Source organism: Mangifera indica, chromosome 16 (assembly GCF_011075055.1).
Source record: "Mangifera indica cultivar Alphonso chromosome 16, CATAS_Mindica_2.1, whole genome shotgun sequence".
Taxonomy (NCBI): Eukaryota; Viridiplantae; Streptophyta; class Magnoliopsida; order Sapindales; family Anacardiaceae; genus Mangifera; species Mangifera indica.
The window spans coordinates 4,266,859-4,287,538 of record NC_058152.1 but is presented as its reverse complement, the minus strand read 5'-3'; the positions used below and the strand labels follow the sequence as shown (position 1 = coordinate 4,287,538).

The 20,680-nt window shown below is 32.0% G+C and overlaps 3 protein-coding genes across 4 annotated transcripts; 1 reads left to right on the top strand and 2 right to left on the bottom strand.

Annotated features, from left to right (window-relative positions):
• Positions 1 to 393: 393 nt before the first annotated feature.
• Positions 394 to 2,332, bottom strand: LOC123199797 (transcription factor NAI1-like). Of its 2 annotated transcripts, XM_044614854.1 has the most exons (5): positions 2,253 to 2,332; positions 1,787 to 1,847; positions 1,268 to 1,696; positions 745 to 1,119; positions 394 to 654 (listed from the first exon to the last, which is right to left on the bottom strand). In XM_044614854.1, exons 2-5 carry the CDS (start codon positions 1,820 to 1,822, stop codon positions 562 to 564), a joined length of 933 nt encoding a protein of 310 aa, XP_044470789.1. In that variant the 5' UTR covers positions 1,823 to 1,847; positions 2,253 to 2,332; the 3' UTR covers positions 394 to 561. The 2 variants fall into 2 exon arrangements, with proteins under 2 accessions (XP_044470789.1, XP_044470790.1); XM_044614855.1 differs by lacking the exon at positions 2,253 to 2,332 and having other exon boundaries at positions 1,787 to 1,884.
• A 7,378-nt stretch (positions 2,333 to 9,710) lies between these two features.
• On the top strand, positions 9,711 to 12,293 carry LOC123199606 (probable hexokinase-like 2 protein). Its single transcript, XM_044614636.1, has 9 exons — positions 9,711 to 9,985; positions 10,061 to 10,211; positions 10,302 to 10,478; positions 10,707 to 10,781; positions 10,914 to 11,069; positions 11,322 to 11,420; positions 11,502 to 11,632; positions 11,785 to 11,866; positions 11,985 to 12,293. The coding sequence occupies exons 1-9, from the start codon at positions 9,711 to 9,713 to the stop codon at positions 12,291 to 12,293; spliced, it is 1,455 nt and encodes a 484-aa protein (XP_044470571.1).
• Positions 12,294 to 15,776: 3,483 nt separating this feature from the next.
• On the bottom strand, positions 15,777 to 18,068 carry LOC123199796 (neutral ceramidase 3-like). The gene is made up of 5 exons (XM_044614853.1): positions 17,992 to 18,068; positions 17,852 to 17,887; positions 16,533 to 17,536; positions 16,319 to 16,444; positions 15,777 to 16,023 (listed from the first exon to the last, which is right to left on the bottom strand). The coding sequence occupies exons 3-5, from the start codon at positions 16,683 to 16,685 to the stop codon at positions 15,895 to 15,897; spliced, it is 408 nt and encodes a 135-aa protein (XP_044470788.1). The 5' UTR covers positions 16,686 to 17,536; positions 17,852 to 17,887; positions 17,992 to 18,068; the 3' UTR covers positions 15,777 to 15,894.
• Between the last annotated feature and the right edge of the window lie 2,612 nt (positions 18,069 to 20,680).

Below are 20,680 nucleotides of genomic sequence, written 5' to 3'. Positions count from 1 at the left end.
GAATTCACCAAATCATGGCTCAGAATAAGTCTTTTGGCCATTGGAGTAGGAAAGGGAGGTGGGCTTTATACGGGAGTAGGAGTACTGAGTAAAAAGAAAAAGACCAGTGGCCATTGGTCTGCAGAATGGATCCCTGCAGTTCTACACACGAATAATTTATTTTTTTAATTTTAATTTTGCCCGCTACAATGGTGGGTCTGCCTATTCAATAAAATTATTAAAAAAGTGTTAATAATTTTAAATTAAAAATAACCATAATATTAAATCATATAAAATTAAAACTAAAATAATACATAAAATTGTTTGTATATAAATTTATATTTATTATTTGTATACGCAATATTATTCATAAGAAAAAAAGTTATATTGTGTCTGTTTGTAAACATAGTTTGTACATATAGCACCTAACTTCACTCAATAAATCCACAAAGACAAAGCAGATAATGATGTTCTCTAATTAAGAGTTAATTATGGTTAAATTAGAGTCTCTTCCACACAGTCTTCTTTAACACGTCGTTTCAGAATTACTTGTATACATATGTAATCTTCAGAGTCACAATATCAGCACAGCTTTCTTTTGGCAGATGGATGCAATAGAGCTAGTCGAAGATTTTTCGCAAGATCTTTCGCTGTAAGTGAGAATTCACTGTCCATCTGCAACACATAAATGGAAGGTGGTCGTTAATCTCTTTAATCTACATAAAAAAAATTAAAATAAACAAAGAGGTTAGAGGTAGAATTTACCCGTGCGACAACAGTTATATCAAGAGTAGAGTTCCCAAATGATAAAACATTGCTTTTGGCAACAGTTAAATTATGCTTCTCAATTTCTTTAAGTATGTTTACAAGGCAGTCTTCGTTCTTCTCACATTGGATTCTAACAAGCACGTCCCTATCTGAAACTCTGGCTTCGATTTCAGGGAGATATTGATTGGACTGGTCACAAGACTTCTCATCAGGTGGAGAAGTTTCATCTTCTTCAATAAAGAGACGAGATTTCTTCACCACAACCTTTGATTCCATTGCTTTCTTTGCTGCCAGTTCTTCAAGCTTTTTCACACGCTCTTGAAGTTGTTTCAAGTACTTGACAGCGTCTCCAAGGACAGAAGCCTTATCTGTCTGCAAATAAACACAAGATATAATTTAATCCAACTGCAGTCACAGGAATGTCATTCCCTTTTTGGCTTTGGAAACAAGAGTTTAAGAGACTGAATAATTAGATAAATTAAGAATCGTTGAAATAGTTGTCAAAAGATATTTGTTATACCTTCTTTAGTCCAGGAACAAGAGCTGAAAGAGCTATCAACCGTTGGCTAAGCTTTTCGCGGCGTTTTCTTTCTGCAACTAAATGCTCTTGAGCATATAAAGAAGTCCTAGGCTCAGTCTTAGGAATCATGGCGTCTTTGCTACTGGAGACTAGATCAGAAATAGGCGGAGATGCGGCGGAGGAGTTCCCAAAAGAAATAATTTGGGAGGAGATGAAAGAAGGAGAAGCATTAGAAGAAATGTGTTCAGCCGTGAAAGAGTTCAAGCTATCCGCTTGTTTTGTAGACATCTCAACAAGGGCATGACGAGAAGGCGCTTCAGGGTGAAAACCGTGATTGCTGTGTGTGATTTGCGAAAAATTGACTCCATATAGCTGGTTATCAAGAGAGTCCATTTGCTCTTGATGGAAAAAGGCAGAATCCTCCATTCCCTACGAATCATATCAGAATTACCATCAAACAATCAACCAAATGAAGAAATTCAAACCCATACAACGAAAACGTGTGTTAAATTGTCTTACCAGTTCAGATAACCATTTAGCTGATGCGATTTCCATAAGAATTGGATCTTATAAATTGAACCTGAAAGAGTAAACGAAGAACTAGTAATTAAACCTTGATTTGATCTCAAGCAACTCCTGATATTTATAGTATTGCTTTGCATTTCAGTGAAGTCAAATATACATATATGTAACTGCATGTGATGGTGATCAAAACTTGATTCGAAATTCAAAGGAAAATGAGGAAAAATCAAATTAAGATCGATCCCAACTCACACAACCAAAGAACATCAAATTATGAAGACCTTAAGAAGCAATTATGAAAACAACAATGCTTAATAAACATCTCCAAGACAAGGCCTAGATCTTTTTTATTGCACCCAAAAATGAAAAAACAATGCAGGAATATTTCACAGAATTCTCAGATGTTAAGAATTAATTAGGAGACACAGTACTATGCATAGCATGCATTTTGGAATTTGTTTACCTGAATATTTAGAGAGAATTAAAGCTTTCTTTTTCCAGTGACAGGAAGGAGAATTTTATATAGCGTTTAACATAAAAGTTGAAGTGGCATGCGTGTGTGAAAATGAGTCTCCCTTCTCGATTATATCTGTTCATTTTGTAGGCGGCGTCTTTGTCTTTTTCCAGGTCTAGGACGAAAGTCTCTGCCGCTTTGGTCCTTGCCCCACGTTATTCCTCTTTGCCAATATAATATTGCCGTTCAACTTATAATTATATACTCTTATTATTATAATTTATTAGGGCCCCGTGTTATATTTTTATTTCTAAATCTACCTAAAAATGAATATGTTTATTTTTTTTCTTTTTTATATTTCTTTTACCAAGTAATGTGGATTATATATGTATTTCAACATTAAGTAATAAATGAATAATTAACATTTATTATTGTATACAAAACCCAATGCTCACAAGGTAACTTCATTATGAAAAAGAAAGGGGCTTGCTTCAGGATGGGGCTCCGTGTGAGACCAGTTTCCTTATTTTTACTTTTCAAAAATTCATACCGTAATTAAAATTCAAGATTCAGCTGTTTAATGTTACGAAATGTTGTGGTCACCCCACCCAACATGTACAACTTCATTTATTTGCTTTCACATGAAGGGTCAAATAGCTTATTCTTTATTAATAATCCAACTACATTTTGTATTCAAAGACATAGCATCGATCATCACGTTTTCTTATATTTCCTATTGGCCAGAGGACTTATTCTCATTAAAAAATTACTCTTTCCCAAGTACTTCTTTATTATCTTTTAAGAACTCAAATTTCTACCCATAAATGATTAAAGTTAATCAAATCTGTTAGTTTTAAATTTTATCTCTTCTTCCTTTAAATTTTAAAAAATAATAATTTTCCTCTAAACAAAATTTTGAAAAGTAGCATTTTTCCCTTGGGTTTTTTTTTTAATTCTTCGACACTATCTTTGGCAGCTTCTCCTTTCTCTTCCTCTAGCATCGCTCTCTCTCTATCTCTCCCTCCAGTCCAAAAGTTGGGAAAACAAAACATCCAAAAGCCTCATTTTCCTAGCTTTTCGACAGTCGATTAGAGAGAGAGATGGGGAGAGTGTGACCACCAGAGGAAGAGAATGGAGAGGGTGTCGGAGAATGAAAAAATTTTAGGGGAGAAATATTACTTTTTTAAATTTAGTATAGAGAAAAATTGTTAGTTTTTAGAGTTTAAGGAATAAAAAAGATAAAATTTTAGTTTATTTTTAATATTACTGGTGAAATAATGATTTTATCTTTAAAACTAATATATTTAATAATTCATAAATGAATATTTAAATTTTTAAAAGATAATAAGTGAAAACGTGAGAAAAGAATAATATTTAGATGGGAATAACTCCTTTGTCCTTTGCTATTCAAAGTTCTTCTCAATAAAGCTGGTAATCATTCATCTATTCTTCTCGAGCACTTTTCTATTCTTTCACTTTCAATTAAGTACAAACTATGAAAACTCCGAAAGTAGATGGAAATAATAAAACGGGTTATGATTTTTGCAATTAAATCTAGAAGTAACTAGTTGCCATCACTCTAAAACATTTTCTATTCATTTGAAAGTGACGTTTTATTAATGCTATATATGAACTATGTGATTATGTGATTCATGATAATATTTTTAAAATAATCACATCATTTGCAATGTAATTAAATTTTATGTGGAAGGCGTGTAGTGATCAAATGGGAATTTTTAATAATTGTATTTACAGATTCAGTGTACTCCATTGTGCAAAAGAACACATTAAAATAAAATTTAAAAAGCTCAAATCCTACCGAAATCGCCTTTATTGTAGATTTGTACTGAATATGGAGTTTTTAAAATTATTATTATTTCTATACCTTCAACATGCTTCTTTTTAAGTTGATTGGTTCATTTAAGTAGTCCTGGATTATTCCATATATATTTCTAACAAATGGATCTTATTGGATTACCTAAATCAGTATTTAATTGATATATACTTATGGTGTGCTTAATTATGGTGGATTTCTCGGTTTCGGCAATCTCCAGAAAGAATTGAGGCCGGCGGACTCCGTGTGTCTGGTCGTTGCGATAATCTTGTGGGATATTAAGAAGATTTCTGAGAATTTAGGGCAACGTGTGGGCAACAATGGCAGGCGGCATGTTTGGATTTTATGAACTTTACTAGAAGCTGCACCACTGCTGCTCCCTTTTGTTGTGTAATGGATGTATCGAAAGTGAATAAACATTGAAATCAATTAATTATAATATAGCGTGAAAACAATGTCTTAATTTTATTCTAACACTTATAAAATACACTGTTGTTCTTTTTTTAAATTTAAAAATAAGATTTTATTTATAAAAAAATGTTAAGACTGAAAAATCTGGAGAAACTAGGAGAATCAGACTGAGACAATTATTTTTTTAATATGGTATTACTAATCAAAAAAGTTTTGGAATAGAAAAATTTTCTGGAATTAAGTTGATTGTTATTATTTGTTGATGCCAATTTTTTTCTTTTTTTCAAACACCAATTACAGGTATGTAATATCAAGTCATGTACAAAAGATGTTATAATAATAATAATGACAATTGAAATTGTGAAATAATTATGTTAGAGTAATGTTACGTGCACACTTTTTTTATACAATTTAGATATATAAATTATGTATTATCATTTAATTAGTTATTATTTTATTTTTAATTTAAAATAATAAAATTATATGAACCTATTTTGAATACACAAATAGGTACACTTAATATGTATAATTATGTGATTGAGTGATTTTAAATTAAAGATAAAATAACATCCAATCATGTGATAATATATATAAATATGTACTCATTTGTATTTTCAAAGTAGATACACATAATATTGTTCATTCAAAATAATTAAATCATATGATAATATATTATCTATATACTTAAATTATATATTAAAAATTTGTACATATAATTTTATATATAAATAATGGTATTTCACTATATGAGTGGTTAGTTTTAAATTAAATATAAAATAATATCTAATGATATAGTGACATATCATTATTTATGTATATAATTTTATTGATATATTTTATATATCAAAACATTCCTAATATATACACATATGATTGTAGATGTTTATTCATATTCCAATTATATAATAGCAAGACAATTACATTGATGGTGTGATCTTTCTTTGATGAGGGACGATTGCTTTTCCTAACCGACATGGGATAATACTGAAAAATAATCTTGTACATTATGCAAAGTGAAATTCTTCTTTATTTTTTAGCGGCGAAACACCTATTAACGTTTTACTTTTACTTATAGGTGTATGAAGTATTAGTAGTTGACCCCATAGTTTGTCGCTAAATAGACATTTTATAAGTATCAATGTGAATTTGGGTAAAGGGAAGTTTTACCCTAAATCATGATCTGTAATAAATATTAAGTCAATTTGTCGCGTAATTACAGTTTACTCTCTACATTAATTCATTTATAGCTTCCAAGATTTAAAATTATTTATCAATTTTTGACTTAATTTTGAAGATAGTTGTAGCTTTCAACAATAACAAGATGATTAACGTGAGGAAAATGAGAATCGAGTAACCAGTTTTAATTTTAAAGATGTCATTAATGCCCAGTAATTAATATAATCTTAGTTAAAGCAACAATAATTTTTGGGATTTCTCTGAAACGATAGGACCCAATAAAAAATGCGACTTGAAATATACTCTATTTGATTGAGCAATCTTCCAAATATAGACAGATTATTATAAATAATGGGTTTCTGCTATCTAAAGCGAATCCAACGTAATATCTGCTCTCAGTATGTGCAAATCAAGATGTAAAAGTAAAAGTTCATACTTTTTTTTTGTCTTCAAACCGCAGCATAATCACATGATAAAAGTTTTAATATATAGTCATGACCTTCGTATAATATACAACTTGACAGCTTGTATCAATACAGTATGTGATATTGATAATATATTTTATGAATTAGTGTTGATGTGAATTTTCCTCATTAATTGATACACATAATTTCAAATCTTGTGCAAAATAAACTATAGTAGCAATTGATACGATTTACACAAAAGATACTATAATAACAATGACTAGAATCTAAAAAGACTTAAGTATATCTTACATGATTATATAGATAAATGGAAAGGAGAAAAAGAATAAATGAGACAATGATTTTTTACATGGTTTGACCTAATAATCAAAATGTTTACATCTATGGGATTGTTATTGATATGAATGTATTACAAGAGAATGATGATACAATATTTTATGCGTAGTATATGTGCTTCTTCTTTTTCCCCTAATTTTCACTTACAAATGGGCAAGAATAATTTGAAGGAAATTACATCAAATTTGACTAAATTAGGATAATCATAAATTATATTCATAATTTAAATCTAAATAAATTGGAATCTTACATTTATTTATAGTATAATAATATACTATACAAATTCATTTTAAGTACATAAATGGGTATATACTTATATGTATTATTATATGATTATTTATTATTTTATTCTTAATTCAAAAATATCATGTGATTAAATATTTTTGAATTAATAATAAAATAATATTTAATCACATAATGATATATGTCAAATATACGCACATTTTTTACTTTAGATGAGACATTAATTACTTGGTGGATTAACATTATGAGGATGTTTTTTTAGAAAATATCTTATGTATTCTTTTATTAGGTTGAAGCGTAATTGTAGTCTCGACTCAAAGTGATTTCTTTCTTTTTGTTGAATGCTGAATAGAAACTTTCTAATCACTTATCACTAGTCGAGACATTTGTTCCTTGAGTAGGATTTTAACAGGTTGTGAACTGCTACACAAAAAATGCCCTTAATTCTTGGAGTGCAAAGAGCACTTCAAGAAGTTTGAAAATCTTTTTTCACATAAAAAATTCATTGTATCTTTTAGCTTGTGCAAGTTGGCGATACTATGATTTCATACACTTAGAGCAGTATATCCGTGTTATCATTTCACTTTCTTGTATAATACAATTGGTTGTGCACTTTTTACATCCCCGGACTGTTTCTCCCTTACCTTTTGACCAAAATTGTGAACCTCGCATAAAATCTTTCTTCTTGATTTCTCTTGTATATGCATGCTTTGCCTCATTGAATCTAAAGTCAGACTAAAGGTGAAAAATTCATAGGAGGTGGCTTTTGGGGCTTTTTATGGGAGTTTGACTTTTCTTTGACTTTGTGTTTCTCTTGTAAGATACCCCAACAGTTAGTATCAGTTATTTTTCGTAAGGAATTTTTCTACTTGTGTTAACTTTTCTTGAATTCTTGTTTTTTGTACTTGCAGGTTGCTAGTGTTTTTTTTTTTTTTCGGTTGGATGAAGATCGAGATGGTCCAACGTGTAGTTAGACCATGGACATGTAAAGAAAATTCGTATGTGTAAGGGAGAGCTCGGGTGACTGTCACCGGGGTTCTTATGTGCAAGAAGTTTCACTTGCTCTCCTTTGAGCTAGTTATTTTCTTGCCCACTCTAATCACTACCCAATAGGACAGGATAAGTCTTATTGTAGAGGAGCAAAAACATTCTCAAAAATTATGGATATATAAAATAACCACAATCAGATTAGTATATGAAGCAAATTAAACAAAGATTACGGAATAAAAATAAAGCAGTTTACCTCTGTGCCACACTTTGTAAACTTACTTAAGCTTCATTGACATGGCAAGGTCCCAAAATCATGCAAGACATTCTCATTTACCAATGCAATTATAAAGAAATAGCCTAAGTATGGTTTATTGGTCGCTTCAGCCTCCTAAGGTCGAGTAGAGGAATAAGGAGGAACACACACTCTCTTCAAGGTGCAACTAGATTGCATGAGACTACCCTTAAGGTCTATAATAGAGGGCTCATCAAGGCACGACCTCCTGTGTTTTGGTTCCATTGGTGTTTTCCTCAATTCTACCATCACAAAAAATTTGTCATTCAACACCTTTAATCAAACATATTTCATCATCTAAATATCACGTTTCCACAAATAAGAATCGTATATAACTAAACATGACAAATGGGTTGAGTTGACCCACAATCTAGGTCAAAGCACGAAAAAATGGTATAACTAGGAAGGGCTAGTCTTGTGGACCTTTAAGATCAAGCCTTGGGCTTAGGCATTAAGCTTACTACTGTTCACATAATCTTAAAAAATAATAATAATAATAATTATAATATAAAAAATATTTTTTATTAAAATTAATGGGCTAACCAGTTTAAGGCCTTGCACGGCTTGAATCTATATACAAGTCGTGGACATCATGTATTTTTTTAGCTGACTTGACCCAAAGGCCTACAATTGTGTGGGCTTTAGGCCCGACTAAGCCCCTAGGCCCAGTGACCTGCACTAGAGACAACTCGATGCGACCCATTGACACCTCTATACATAACACATTAATATCCATCCAACTTCAATCTTAACATGATTCTATCTCCTACATTCATCAAACTAGATTCTATAATATGTTATAATCGAATAACAACGAAAATAATAGATTGATGCAAAATTTCCCTCTCAAGTTGTTGAAATTTTCACTAGATTGTTGAAAAATCACTCAGTTATTAGATATACTTAAAAAGAAAATGTTATCAAAAAATTGGGTGAGATTACATTTTGTGAAATGCGTTCCTTAAACAGAAAATTCAAATAAGATAACCATTGAAATCGTCGTGTATCTTTGATGAATGGTCATCCAACCTTTTGAATATTTGATGTAGCACGATATCTATATCGTTTACTTGACATGATTGAAACAGAGGTCTACCTTTCACACAAAATTGTTCAAACGGACTAAAACTCAAATCTTTCAACACTTAGCCAAATTCGACAATTCAAATTTTATATTAACTTATTAATGAATCAAAATGACTAAAAATAATCTTATTATTTGTGAATGTCACAACTTTTTATGGATAACTCTTTCAAGAGCTCCATTAGTGACATTTTATATTTTGTCAAACTCAGTCAAAAACACTTAATAATATAATAGTAGATATAGAGTCGTCAACAGTAGATTAAACTATTTTAACTTACTTATCATTGTTTACACACAATCATGTAGTCAATCCCACTCATTTTTCATCCTCTTGTGTGAGATCATATTCTTGCGTGCTTTTCATTAATACAAATATTTATATCAACAATATGAATTTAAACAATGAAAAAATGTGTTTCCTTATTGTCCCTTCAATTCTTTGCATAGACTTCAATTCTTTGTATAGGTAAACTAGAATATTTTTTGGGCCAGGTTTGTAATTCAATCTCGTTAGTGGGCTTATTCGGACTCATGTCTTGATTTTGTCTTACGCCTATCCATTAAGCATGATACCCGTTCCTCCACGCTTGAAAAGCGGACTGTTGTTATTCCTGATTCATAAAATTTCATGAAATGAAACACCCTCAGGTAGAAAAGGAAATATTGATCGGAAATGAAGAAGGAAGTGGTAGGATTGGCAGCAGTGAGCACAGCAGCAACAGTTGTGGTGGTAGCAGCAGTTATAAGGCAATGGAAACGAAAAGAGCAACAGTGTAACCAAACTCAAAGAATTATACACAAATTTGCCACGGAATGCGCCACTCCCGTCTCCAAGCTATGGCAGATAGCAGACGCATTGGTGTCTGATATGCACGCTTCATTGTCATCAAATCACTCAAACAAAACCCTTAATATGCTTGTTTCTTACGTTGATTCACTTCCAAATGGGTAGACACATGGAAATTCATGAATTTTGTTTCTTGTCAAGCCATTTAAGTTTACTTGATATAACATTTATCGCAGGGATGAGAAGGGGTTATTCTATGGAATAAATTTGAGAGGAACCAATATTTTGATATTGTGTGCGAGACTTGGAGGAAACGATAACCCTATTACTGATTTACACAGGGAGGAGATTCATATTCCTCCTAATGTGAATTTTGGAACTTCACAGGTTTGATTTTATTGGTATCTTAGATATAGTGATTACAAAAAATTATGCTGGACGTCTTGTTTGATTTTGTTGAATTCCTGGTGTCTTCAGGAATTATACGATTTCATGGCTGTAGAGATAGAAAAATTTGTCTCTGCACATCCAGAGGACGATGATGCTCCACAAAAAGAAAAGAAATTGGGTTTTATCTTGTCATATCCAGTGGAGCAAGTTGCATCAACCTCTGGCTCTGCTATAAAGTGGAAGCGTTTTGCGGTTAATGATGCAGTTAAGTTTGCTTATCTTTATTTAAGTGTTGGTAATAAGGAATTTGCCATTTTTATTGCTTCGAAGTGTTCTAGTTACAATAACCTAGAGGTGGCCATCACTTTGTATGAAAAGAAGGTGCAAATATTGCACATTTGAAAACTTTAAAGTACTTTATTTTCCCATTTGAACACAGCAAAATTTGAAGCTTCTGTTCTCTTAAACTGAAACTTGACATAATGAAATCAGGTTGGAGAAACACTCGTGGCTGAAGTCAATCAAGCTCTGGGGAAACTTAACATGAACATTCGTGTTCATGCATTGGTAACAAAAAAACTTCTGCCCATTTGATTCTTTTTAACTCATATATAGTGGCCTGTTTTGTCTAGTAATAGCATTGTTCCGCATTACAAATGAGGAGTTTTTCTTGCTTATCTTGGCTAAGATCTTGAGCAGGTTGATGATACAATTGGAAATCTAGCTGGAGGTAGATACTATGACCGAGAAACTATTACTGCTGTTACTCTTGGAATGGGCACAAATGCTGCCTATATTGAATCACCACAAGCAGTCGCTAGTTGGGAAGGCCCATCACCCAAATCAGGCGAGATGGTAATCAACTAATGTGAACCAACATCTATAAACAAAATTGTGTGTATCCAATTTTTAGTACACAAATATATACTCAATTATATGATGTGTTATTATATGATTGAATATTATTTTTTTAATTTAAAATTATCTAATCACATTATTGATGTATCATATGTATACTTATTTGTATTCTTAAAAGGTTGTACACATAATTTTATTGAATATGTGTAGTTGATAACATAGTAGTAATCTTCATGTTTAGCATTCCAGGTTATTAGCACGGAATGGGGAAACTTCAGTTCCCCCCATATTCCGAGAACTGAATTTGATGCTTATTTAGATGCTGAAAGCTTGAATCCTGGTTCCAGGGTATGGCAAGTTATATATGTTAAAAATGTCTTTATTGCCATAAGTTCAATTCATTTGTTTCAAATCTTTCTTTTGTCCCAGATTTTTGAAAAGCTAATTTCAGGAATGTATTTGGGAGAAATTGTGAGAAGAGTACTACTGAAGATCGCCCAAGAAACTGCCTTATTTGGAGATACTGTACCTCCAAAACTTAGAGTTCCGTACCAATTAAGGTATCAAAGATTTATCCCGGTGTATTATATCAGTTGCAACAAAGTAGCCCAATTTAGTTGATACATTAAAAGTTGTTTTATAAGTATGGTATGCAATAGAAAAAAGAAAAAAAAGCATGTTTATAATATTTCTGATATGTTTTCGTGTTTAGCTCACCGGATATGGCTATCATGCATCAAGACACATCTGAAGATCATGAAGTCGTCGGTAAAAAACTCGAGGAAATTTTCGAGGTTTGGTTTCTTTACAGTGAACTTGTTCATTTACTGTAATTTGAAAGTTAAATTTGACTCTTCAAACAAATTCACCAAATAGTCCTACTTACGTGGCTATTAAATCGATTGATTCCAGATAACAAATTCTAGTATAATGGCAAGAGACGTTGTGGTGGAGGTTTGTGACATTGTTGCAGAACGTGGAGCACGCCTAGTAGGAGCTGGCATTGTGGGGATTCTAAAGAAGATTGGTAGAATTGAGCATAAGAGAAGTGTAGTAATTGTTGAAGGTGGACTTTACGAGCACTACAGACTCTTCAGAAATTATTTGCACAGCAGTATATGGGAAATGCTAGGGACTGAACTCTCAGAAAATGTAAAATTTGAAAACTCTCATGGGGGCTCTGGAGCTGGGGCTCTTTTTCTAGCTGCTTCTCAATCGTAGATTGGTTCATCCTAAATTTAAGCAGCTCGATATGTGCTTCTCCCTTAGTAATATTTTCAACAAATTTAATATGTTAAAGCTTACTAAAATTGAGAAAATAGTAATGTGCAATAACGCAACCTGAATTGAACAGCATTTGAAGGGCAGCATCCAACCAAAATAGACAAAAAATTCAAGCAAGACAAGTTGAATAAGACTTTTAATAGTACTATTTTTATTATGTCAAATTTGTAAATAATTTAAAGGACCCAAAAAATTACTAATTAATTTGTAGCGTCAAATTTGTAAATAAGTTTAAAGGACCCAAAAAATTACTAATTAATTTGTAGCATTTAATAACGGGAGAATGACTATGTCCCCCTCTCTTTTTTTTTTGGTCAAAATGACAGTTGTCACCCTTGAACTTTAAAAAGAACTTGATACCACCTTACATCCAAATTTTCTTGTTAACGTTAACAAGCAAAGGGTAGAATAGTAATTGCATCATGTTAAAAATATCGAAGATTTTTTTAATAAAACATGAACCACCAACTAATAAGTTGCGACCACGTGGTCACTATGTTTGACATAGAGAAAAAAATCAAAAAGAAAAATTCTTTGCTGCCCGATACAAAAAATTGAAAATTGAGTATAGTGTTGCTGTTTTGTTAGAGAAACAATTATCAAAGAGTGACAATGATGACAACAACTTCTTGGAAAATTGAGTATTTTTACGTGTAGGCAAATCGTTGGGCGAGATATGTGGAATAATTGCGGTTGAAGAAGGTTTACGAACAGTATTTAATGAACAACAATTAGCAGAAGTTGACGAGTCATCGTTTGTAGATGTCCAAATGTTTGCTGAGGAAGGGATTTATGATTTTGTTATATGAAATATAAGTAATCTTATTCGGCCCCATATAGTTTCGAAAATTGTGACTTTTAATACCTTAAAGTGAAATTAAACACCATGATCAGGAAAAAAAAGGTGGTTAGTCTTTCAAACCCGGCCCTTGAAGCCTATTTAGGATTGTGTAACACCTTTTTAAGCTTGTACACATGAACAGACAAATGAGAATCTTTAAAACCAGTAAGTTGTTCTATATATACTTTCTCCGTCAAGACATTGTTCAGTGTAACACTTTTTACATCCATCTTGTACAATTTGAACTTTAAAAAACAAGTCAGAGCAAGCATCAACCTTATAGATTCAAGTCTTGCCATTGGAGCATGGATGGATTCAAACTGAGCTGAATTTGAATTCAAATAAGCTTGGTGACTGTTCATGCGAGCTCGAGCCCTGGATCGAGATCCTCGAGCGGAACAAAAAGGCAACTCGTTCTCGAGCTCTTGCAAGCTCTTAATGAGCTCGACTCAAACATACTTAACGAGCTGAGCTACTTGAGAGTTGTTCACGAGCTAAACTTGAATACGCTTAATGATCCAAGCATAGCGAGCTAATAACAAGCTCGACTCAATTATGCTTAACAAGCCTAGTCTAGTGAGCATAAAGTTCACGAGCTCACATATATATACTTCCAAAACATTCAACCTTACTCAGATTTTGCCCTAGGAGCCGACCCATTATGTAGCTTGTTATGAATTCTATAGGCCCTTTTCGATCATATGTTAGATCTAAGGTTTGGATTTAGGAAAAAGATTATTTTTAAAGTTAGAAATGCATGATTTGTGTCCAAAAGAATATTATATACGAATATGTGATTGATTTGTTAGTTGTGATATGATAAAATTGTTTCATTTCTATCTGCTATATTAGGGAGTCTAAATGAACAGGTTGATGAGAACTTAATCTTGCCTAGACTAGACGACCTCACTTGGAAGTATTGTTCACAACATGCATTAAAATGTTCTGTTCACAGTATTGGTTTATACAATGAATGCTTTTGTCATTTTGTTAGGGATTTGGGATCAATTATCACGAAGATGCATACATGTTTCACAAGGCCCATGCATTTCTGGTGCAAATGACACCCATAGGAAAAAGGACACAATGAGCACCATAAACAATAAACGAAAAACTTCTGATGACCCAAAGAAAGATGTTCCAAACAACATGTTTTGGGTGGTTCTTAGGATTGGTGGACACTCGATTTAGCATCGTAGTTATACATATAATGTTATTTCATTTAATTAACCGTAGGGATATAACAAGAAAACTTTGTCTTAGAATAAATGGCGTTATTGTCCGTTTCAGTCTTGTGGAGTTTGCTATGGTGACAGGTCTTGTCTTCAAGCATAATATAGATGTGTTAACCTACATTGATTATTTAGAAACACCCTAATTAAAGGAGGAATATTTTTCAAGTGTTTAGTCAATAACTTATTTGGACACCGAAAGGGTAGTTGAGTCACAAATATAGGGATATAGTAACAAGGATGTTGTCAAGTTTGTGGTATTGTATTTATTGCATGTTAAACTATTAGAGACAGACAATAGGAATGTTATTTGAGATCGCATATTATATTTAGTCAATGATCTTGATGTATTCAACTGTTACCCTTGGGGTTCGGTAGTATGGACTAAGATAGTAGACTCCATTCGACGGGGCATACATGCAAGCTAAGATGAATGTATATAAAAGTACCCACCTTAAAAGAGGTCACCCCCTTTGCTTAACTACTTGTTGATGGGATTTTCTATTGCTTTCTACATAAGCATCATATAATCCATCTAGTTAGATTAATACAGACAATTATAAATACTAACGATAACTATTGTGTATTATGTAGTATTAGATTTATGAGACGATAGGGAATTTAACGCCTTTTGTCCATCTCCAAGTAGACAATAAGGTCTCTCATATACTTAAGTGAAGGACCATTATCCTGCCAACGTGGGATGATGTACCAACAATTTTGAATGCTTCTGTAGTAAGTGGATCATTCATACTTTTTTAGTTGATCATTTGATATTATATGTGCTTACTTTTAACAAATTTCCATTTGGTTACAAGAGGTTATTATACTTGTATTACATCCAACACAAATTGAGTAGAAGATCAAGTTGTTAAAAATAACAACAATGATAAATATCTCTATTATTATAATAATATATATCGATCACTAAACATAATATTAATGATTAATACTTTCATTGTTATATCAATATAATATCAATGATAAATATTTTTGTTTTTAAAGATAAATTTGCTGGTCACTAAAAATAATAACAACAATAAATAAATAAATATATATATATATATATATATATATAATGGTAAGAGTAATATTAATAATGAAAATTTTAATTTTCAAAATCCATTTACTTGATTATTTACTAATTATAATTATCTTAGGATCTATATGATTGAAAATTAAAAAAAAAAAAACTAGAGTTTTTTTATTATGATAATGTCTCTCACAAATCAAAATTAAAAAATTGTTGCAAGTAACATAAAAATTCACATAGTATGCACAATCAACATCAAGTATTTCATGTTTGATTTGTATCTTCAAGTTTTTACAAATGTGAAGATAGACGATATGATTAAAATGAGTATAATATACATACATACAAAATGTGGAGGAGCTTTGAGAGAAGAAGCAAAAGTGCACCATGTTATTAAAGTTGGTTTATACAACTAAGAGTAATCCAAAAATATCATGTCTCCATGGCATACCAACTCCATTGGACTAAAAAGACATCTAGAAGTTGGTTTATAAAAACTGTAACAATTGACTTCTGGAAGCTTAAGGTTATAGAAACGAGATTGTTGACAAGTGAATGGCCCTGAAAGGAGAAAAAGAAAATTGACTTGCACAATTTGAAATTCAACAAATTCAAAAGATATGTTCTAATAAGTAATCAACAAATTCAACAAATTGACTTGCACAATTCTAAATTCAAAAGATATGTTCTAATAAGTAATCAACAAATTTTGAAACACATTGAAATTCCTATATAAATTTACTCAAGTTTTAGATGCCTTAAAATTTGGAGTCAACAATTTTTTTTTTTTGGAACTTTGCATACTAAATTCCAGTCTATTAATTGGAAGTCAATACCAAACAAGATTACGACTTACTGCCCAAACGTTTGGTTGCTTCATTTCCCCAGTGTCAAGCAAAATGGGCTTTGGATGTTGACAATCAACTTGTTCTTTATTAGGCTTTTTAAATACATTGCGCACAAGCCTCCAAAAGGGACTTCCCTGCCAAAGCATCACAGTTAAATTTACAGACAGAACTCATAGGTAGTGCAAAACAATGTTTGAGAACAAATAATGTCTCACAGATTACCTGGTCATCCCTTTGCTTAAAACCAAATTCTCCAGGACCATCAGTTGTTCTAGCAGCAAAAGTAAACCCCTTTGCTGCAAAACATGTTTTGACTACCTCAGAACCTCCACCCTGTTTAGGAAGTCTGACCTCAATCTGGGAGAAATCTAACATATTGCGAACTGAGCCAATTTATGAAACATTGAATACCAAACAAGTGCTAATTCTAGTTCTCTTGAATATTTTTCCTAGTAACGCAAAAAAATATTTTTAAACCAATAACACAGAGAACTCAAAAATAAAAGAACACAAAAAATTCAAAGCAATACAAATGCATATCTTTCCTGTTTCAGGAAAATGTAAACCAATAACACGACTCACTAAAAAAACATTATCTCATATCCAAACAGAGGCTAACTGGTAACCACTCGATTTCTTAGTATCTCATTAAACAAAAATCAATCTAAATTTATCATACTATCATTATTTAATCTAAATGAACCAAACTTATTGCTAGCAAGGCTGTTAAATAATATATGCTTTCTCATTTTGTCTGATTATGACTGAATCCAATTCTAATTGATTTGATTCAATCTGATTATGATTCGATACTATTCTATCACTGGTGGTTGTATTTTCCTAGGCTCAACCTTGTTTGTTGGAATGCCCAGGCTACTCTATCCTACTCTAGTGTAGAGTCCAAATATCAGGCACTTGCACATGTAATTGTTGATGTTCAGTGGTTTTGTTATCTTCTATAGGAGTTCGTTATTCTGCTACACTCATCTCCACTTGTGTTTCATAACAATTAGTATGCTCTGTACTTGGCTGTTAATCCAGTGTTTCATGCTCGCACTCTGCATAGTGATATCGATTTGCACTTCATTTGTGAGTTAGTTGCTCGTGGGCCCATTCAACTTCGACATGTCTCAACTATTTCTCAGCTTGTTGATATCTTTACCAAAGGATTGTCTCGTGAGCATTTTCTCTCCTTGAGTCTTCAATTGTAGCCTTATGAGCTCTCACTGCAATTAAAAGAAAGTGTTAAATAATATATACTTTTCCATTCGGTCTAATTATAATTAGATCCAATTCTGATTGATTTGATCTAATTCTGATTAGATACTATTATGATTTGATGTATATTGTTTTTTATGTTTCATAGGATTATATTTCCTTTTCAAACCATAATATAATACTATAAATTGTATAATATTTCATCAATATTAATTAATTCAGTTTACAACCTAATTCATAACTCTTTCAAAAGCAAGTCTAAATCCAAGTGATAAAAAGGATCTATAACTGCACGAGATATCTAAAGTCATCAAAAGATTTACCTCTTGTATCCGACGATGGTTCCTCTTACATATAGTCTGCAAAAATGAACGAACAAAAGAGCTTCAAAATTCATGGTAGGGAAAAAGAAAAATCAATAACTAGAGCTAGGGATTAAGGTTAGATAAGAGACTTGACTCACTCTCCTTGGCGTCCCTTTACCATTTTGAGTTTGGTGGCTATAGATCTCTAGAAGTGACCTGAACTTCTGAGAGCGAGAGAAATGTACCTAAAACCCTCGCTTCTTATACTTGGTATTTTATAGAAGGAGCTTGGGCTTATAGATGGTAAGTTATAAGCACTAGTTTTCTACAATTGAACTATGATATGGCCCCATTTCAAACTACGTATTCAAGTTATGAATTTGAGTTGAATTTAAATCATTAATTCGAACTATATATTTATACTATAAATTTAAGTCGAATTCGAACTAAACCAAGTCAAACACCCTTTGGCTCAAGTAAGCGGAGCTAGCTTAATTCAGCTCCAACATTACATAATACCATTCATAATTCAATTTGGTGGAGGTGTTATTGTTGTTTTATATCCCAAAAAATCTAGTTTATTACAATGATTATTAAATCCATTACTTTATATCTTATGATGCTACGGTCTTTTTTTTTTTTAATTGGAGCTTATTGTTAATTTTCTAATGCAATATTATTAAAATTGTTGTTTATATCATTTTAGGCAACAGTTTAGAAAACGTAATCGAGTTAAGTGTTGCCTAAAGCCTAATATGTGGCAATCTCACAAAAACCAATCATCAAATCCAACAACATAATTGATTGGATTGTTTGGTTGATAAATCATCAACTTCATCTTCCATATAAGAATCACGATTTCGATCATGTTTATAACGCAATATGAAGGTTTAATATGTAAATCTACTTCTTTGTCTATTGATTATAACTTCGCATGGTTAAGAAGCATTACAATTTATTTGTCTAATATGATAAAAGCCTAATAATGTGTGTACACATTCCGCTTCTATTATAGGTAGAGATCAAGGAAAAACCAAAGAAACCAAACCCACTGAAACGCTTTTGCAGATGTTATGATAATTCTAAGCCAACATGTGGAAGTGGTTTTGGGGGATGCTTATGGTAGATTCGGAGGTAGAGCCTTCAGTGGTGGCGCGAGTGGTGGTTATAGGTTAGGTGAGTCATATAAAGTCAGAGTCAGTTCCTATTGAGGACATGTTGCAAGTGAAATTAGTTTATATGAAGGATACGGTCGTGTTATGGTTGTATAGGATGTATTCTAGTAGGTGATTATGGTGGCCTTGGTGAGAGTTACGAAGGTATGGTGGTGGTGGTGGTGGTAGTAGTGGTAGTGGCTATGGAAGTGGCCCAAGCTGCTATGACATGAACGTGGAAATAGTGGCAGGGGTTCCTTCCTAGATAGTAGAGAGCAACAGATATCATCCTTATGGATGGTAGAAGGTCAATGGAAAAAGACTTAATTTATGGTTAATCCATTGGGATTTTTATGCATAAAATGAACAAGTATGCAGTGAAAATTCAAAAATTTTCATTCAAAAGCACAAAATCTTAACCCTATATCAGGGATATGAATCAAAGCATAAAGCAAGGTCACAACTTGTCCACACGGGGCAGTAAGATCACCATGGAAAGCAAAGAAGTGGTAGAGGACATAAAGATGGCGCTAGCAATCTTTTAGAGTGGATTGGTAGAAAGAGTTGAGAATTTTATATTGTAATTCTATGTAAAATAAATAGTAATAAATATTATGTTGGCCAAGGCAAAATAAAGTTTCAATTTATTTTTCACACAAAACAAGTGATCATCAATACAAAGCCCTAGTCAATATTTTGCCCAATGTGTAGAACCAGTGTTTGTTAACGGGGACCAAGGATGCTCAAATCGTAATATGGAACATACATTCTCTCTCATAAATTAATCTATGTCCTATTACAATTTAGATCTAGATAGTCAAACCCTATTATTTGTGATCTATAGTTTTTTCTCGTATTGATAGTAAACAAAATCTTTATCAACCTACGATTAGATCAACCCTCTAATTATATATCGAGATTGACTTTTCTACCAAAATATCATAACCACCCAAATGATAGAAAGTCAATGGAATATGTAAACTTATCAATAATATACTTATCGTGTGATAAAATTCTTTTATCATCTAATATCTTATCAAGGTTGAGGCATAAAAATAGTATTTACCTCAAATCAACTCTTGAGAAAATAATTTGATACTCAAAGTATTGACTTGATACAACTAGAATTAAGCAATAATTCAATCTCATTGTAGTCACAAATTTAAAACATCAAAGTCACCTATCAAGAAGAGCTTTGAGACAAATTCTCGCGTTGCAAAAAGTGATAATGACGATTACTCATAACCTTAATACACTTTTTGACATAGTTCACAACTGCCATATTGATAGCTTTGATAAAAAGACTACATTAGGCTAATGTCAACCTAAGCTGATTAGTGTAAAAAGTGCTCCAATGATATGAAATCTAAAAATCACATGCACCACGGTTTATTAAAAAACTTTTTTCTATAGATACCGGAGTTATCATCTATATGAGTTTCTCTAGCAAGTTAGTATAATGAAAATGCATACATGTGTTGCATTAGGTTGTTACCAAATAACCATGACATGTGAGATTTGTCACTATCTTTCAATAAAATTGTTTAACATTATGTAATTTTATTGTATTATTTGTGTCCTTGATCACTATAATATTGAGTACAGACGTGTCTAAAATGGCCATTTAATATATATTGGGTCCTCACAATTAAGACATATTTAAAATGGCTTGATTATCTAACATGGATTAAAT

Bases quoted from the DNA above. Each gene is read 5' to 3' on its own strand.
- LOC123199797 (XM_044614854.1), bottom strand. From the start codon at position 1,822: ATGGAAATCGCATCAGCTAAATGGTTATCTGAACTG. The intron at 1,120-1,267 runs GTATAACAAATA...GTTTATTTGCAG, and splicing joins TTGTTCCTGGACTAAAGAAG to ACAGATAAGGCTTCTGTCCT. The intron at 655-744 runs GTAAATTCTACC...TATGTGTTGCAG, and splicing joins ATATAACTGTTGTCGCACGG to ATGGACAGTGAATTCTCACT.
- LOC123199606 (XM_044614636.1), top strand. From the start codon at position 9,711: ATGAAGAAGGAAGTGGTAGGATTGGCAGCAGTGAGCACAGCAGCAACA. The intron at 9,986-10,060 runs GTAGACACATGG...CATTTATCGCAG, and splicing joins GTTGATTCACTTCCAAATGG to GGATGAGAAGGGGTTATTCT. The intron at 11,421-11,501 runs GTATGGCAAGTT...CTTTTGTCCCAG, and splicing joins GCTTGAATCCTGGTTCCAGG to ATTTTTGAAAAGCTAATTTC.
- LOC123199796 (XM_044614853.1), bottom strand. From the start codon at position 16,685: ATGTTAGATTTCTCCCAGATTGAGGTCAGACTTCCTAAACAGGGTGGA. The intron at 16,445-16,532 runs GTAATCTGTGAG...ATGCTTTGGCAG, and splicing joins TTAAGCAAAGGGATGACCAG to GGAAGTCCCTTTTGGAGGCT. The intron at 16,024-16,318 runs GTAAGTCGTAAT...TTCTCCTTTCAG, and splicing joins AGCAACCAAACGTTTGGGCA to GGCCATTCACTTGTCAACAA.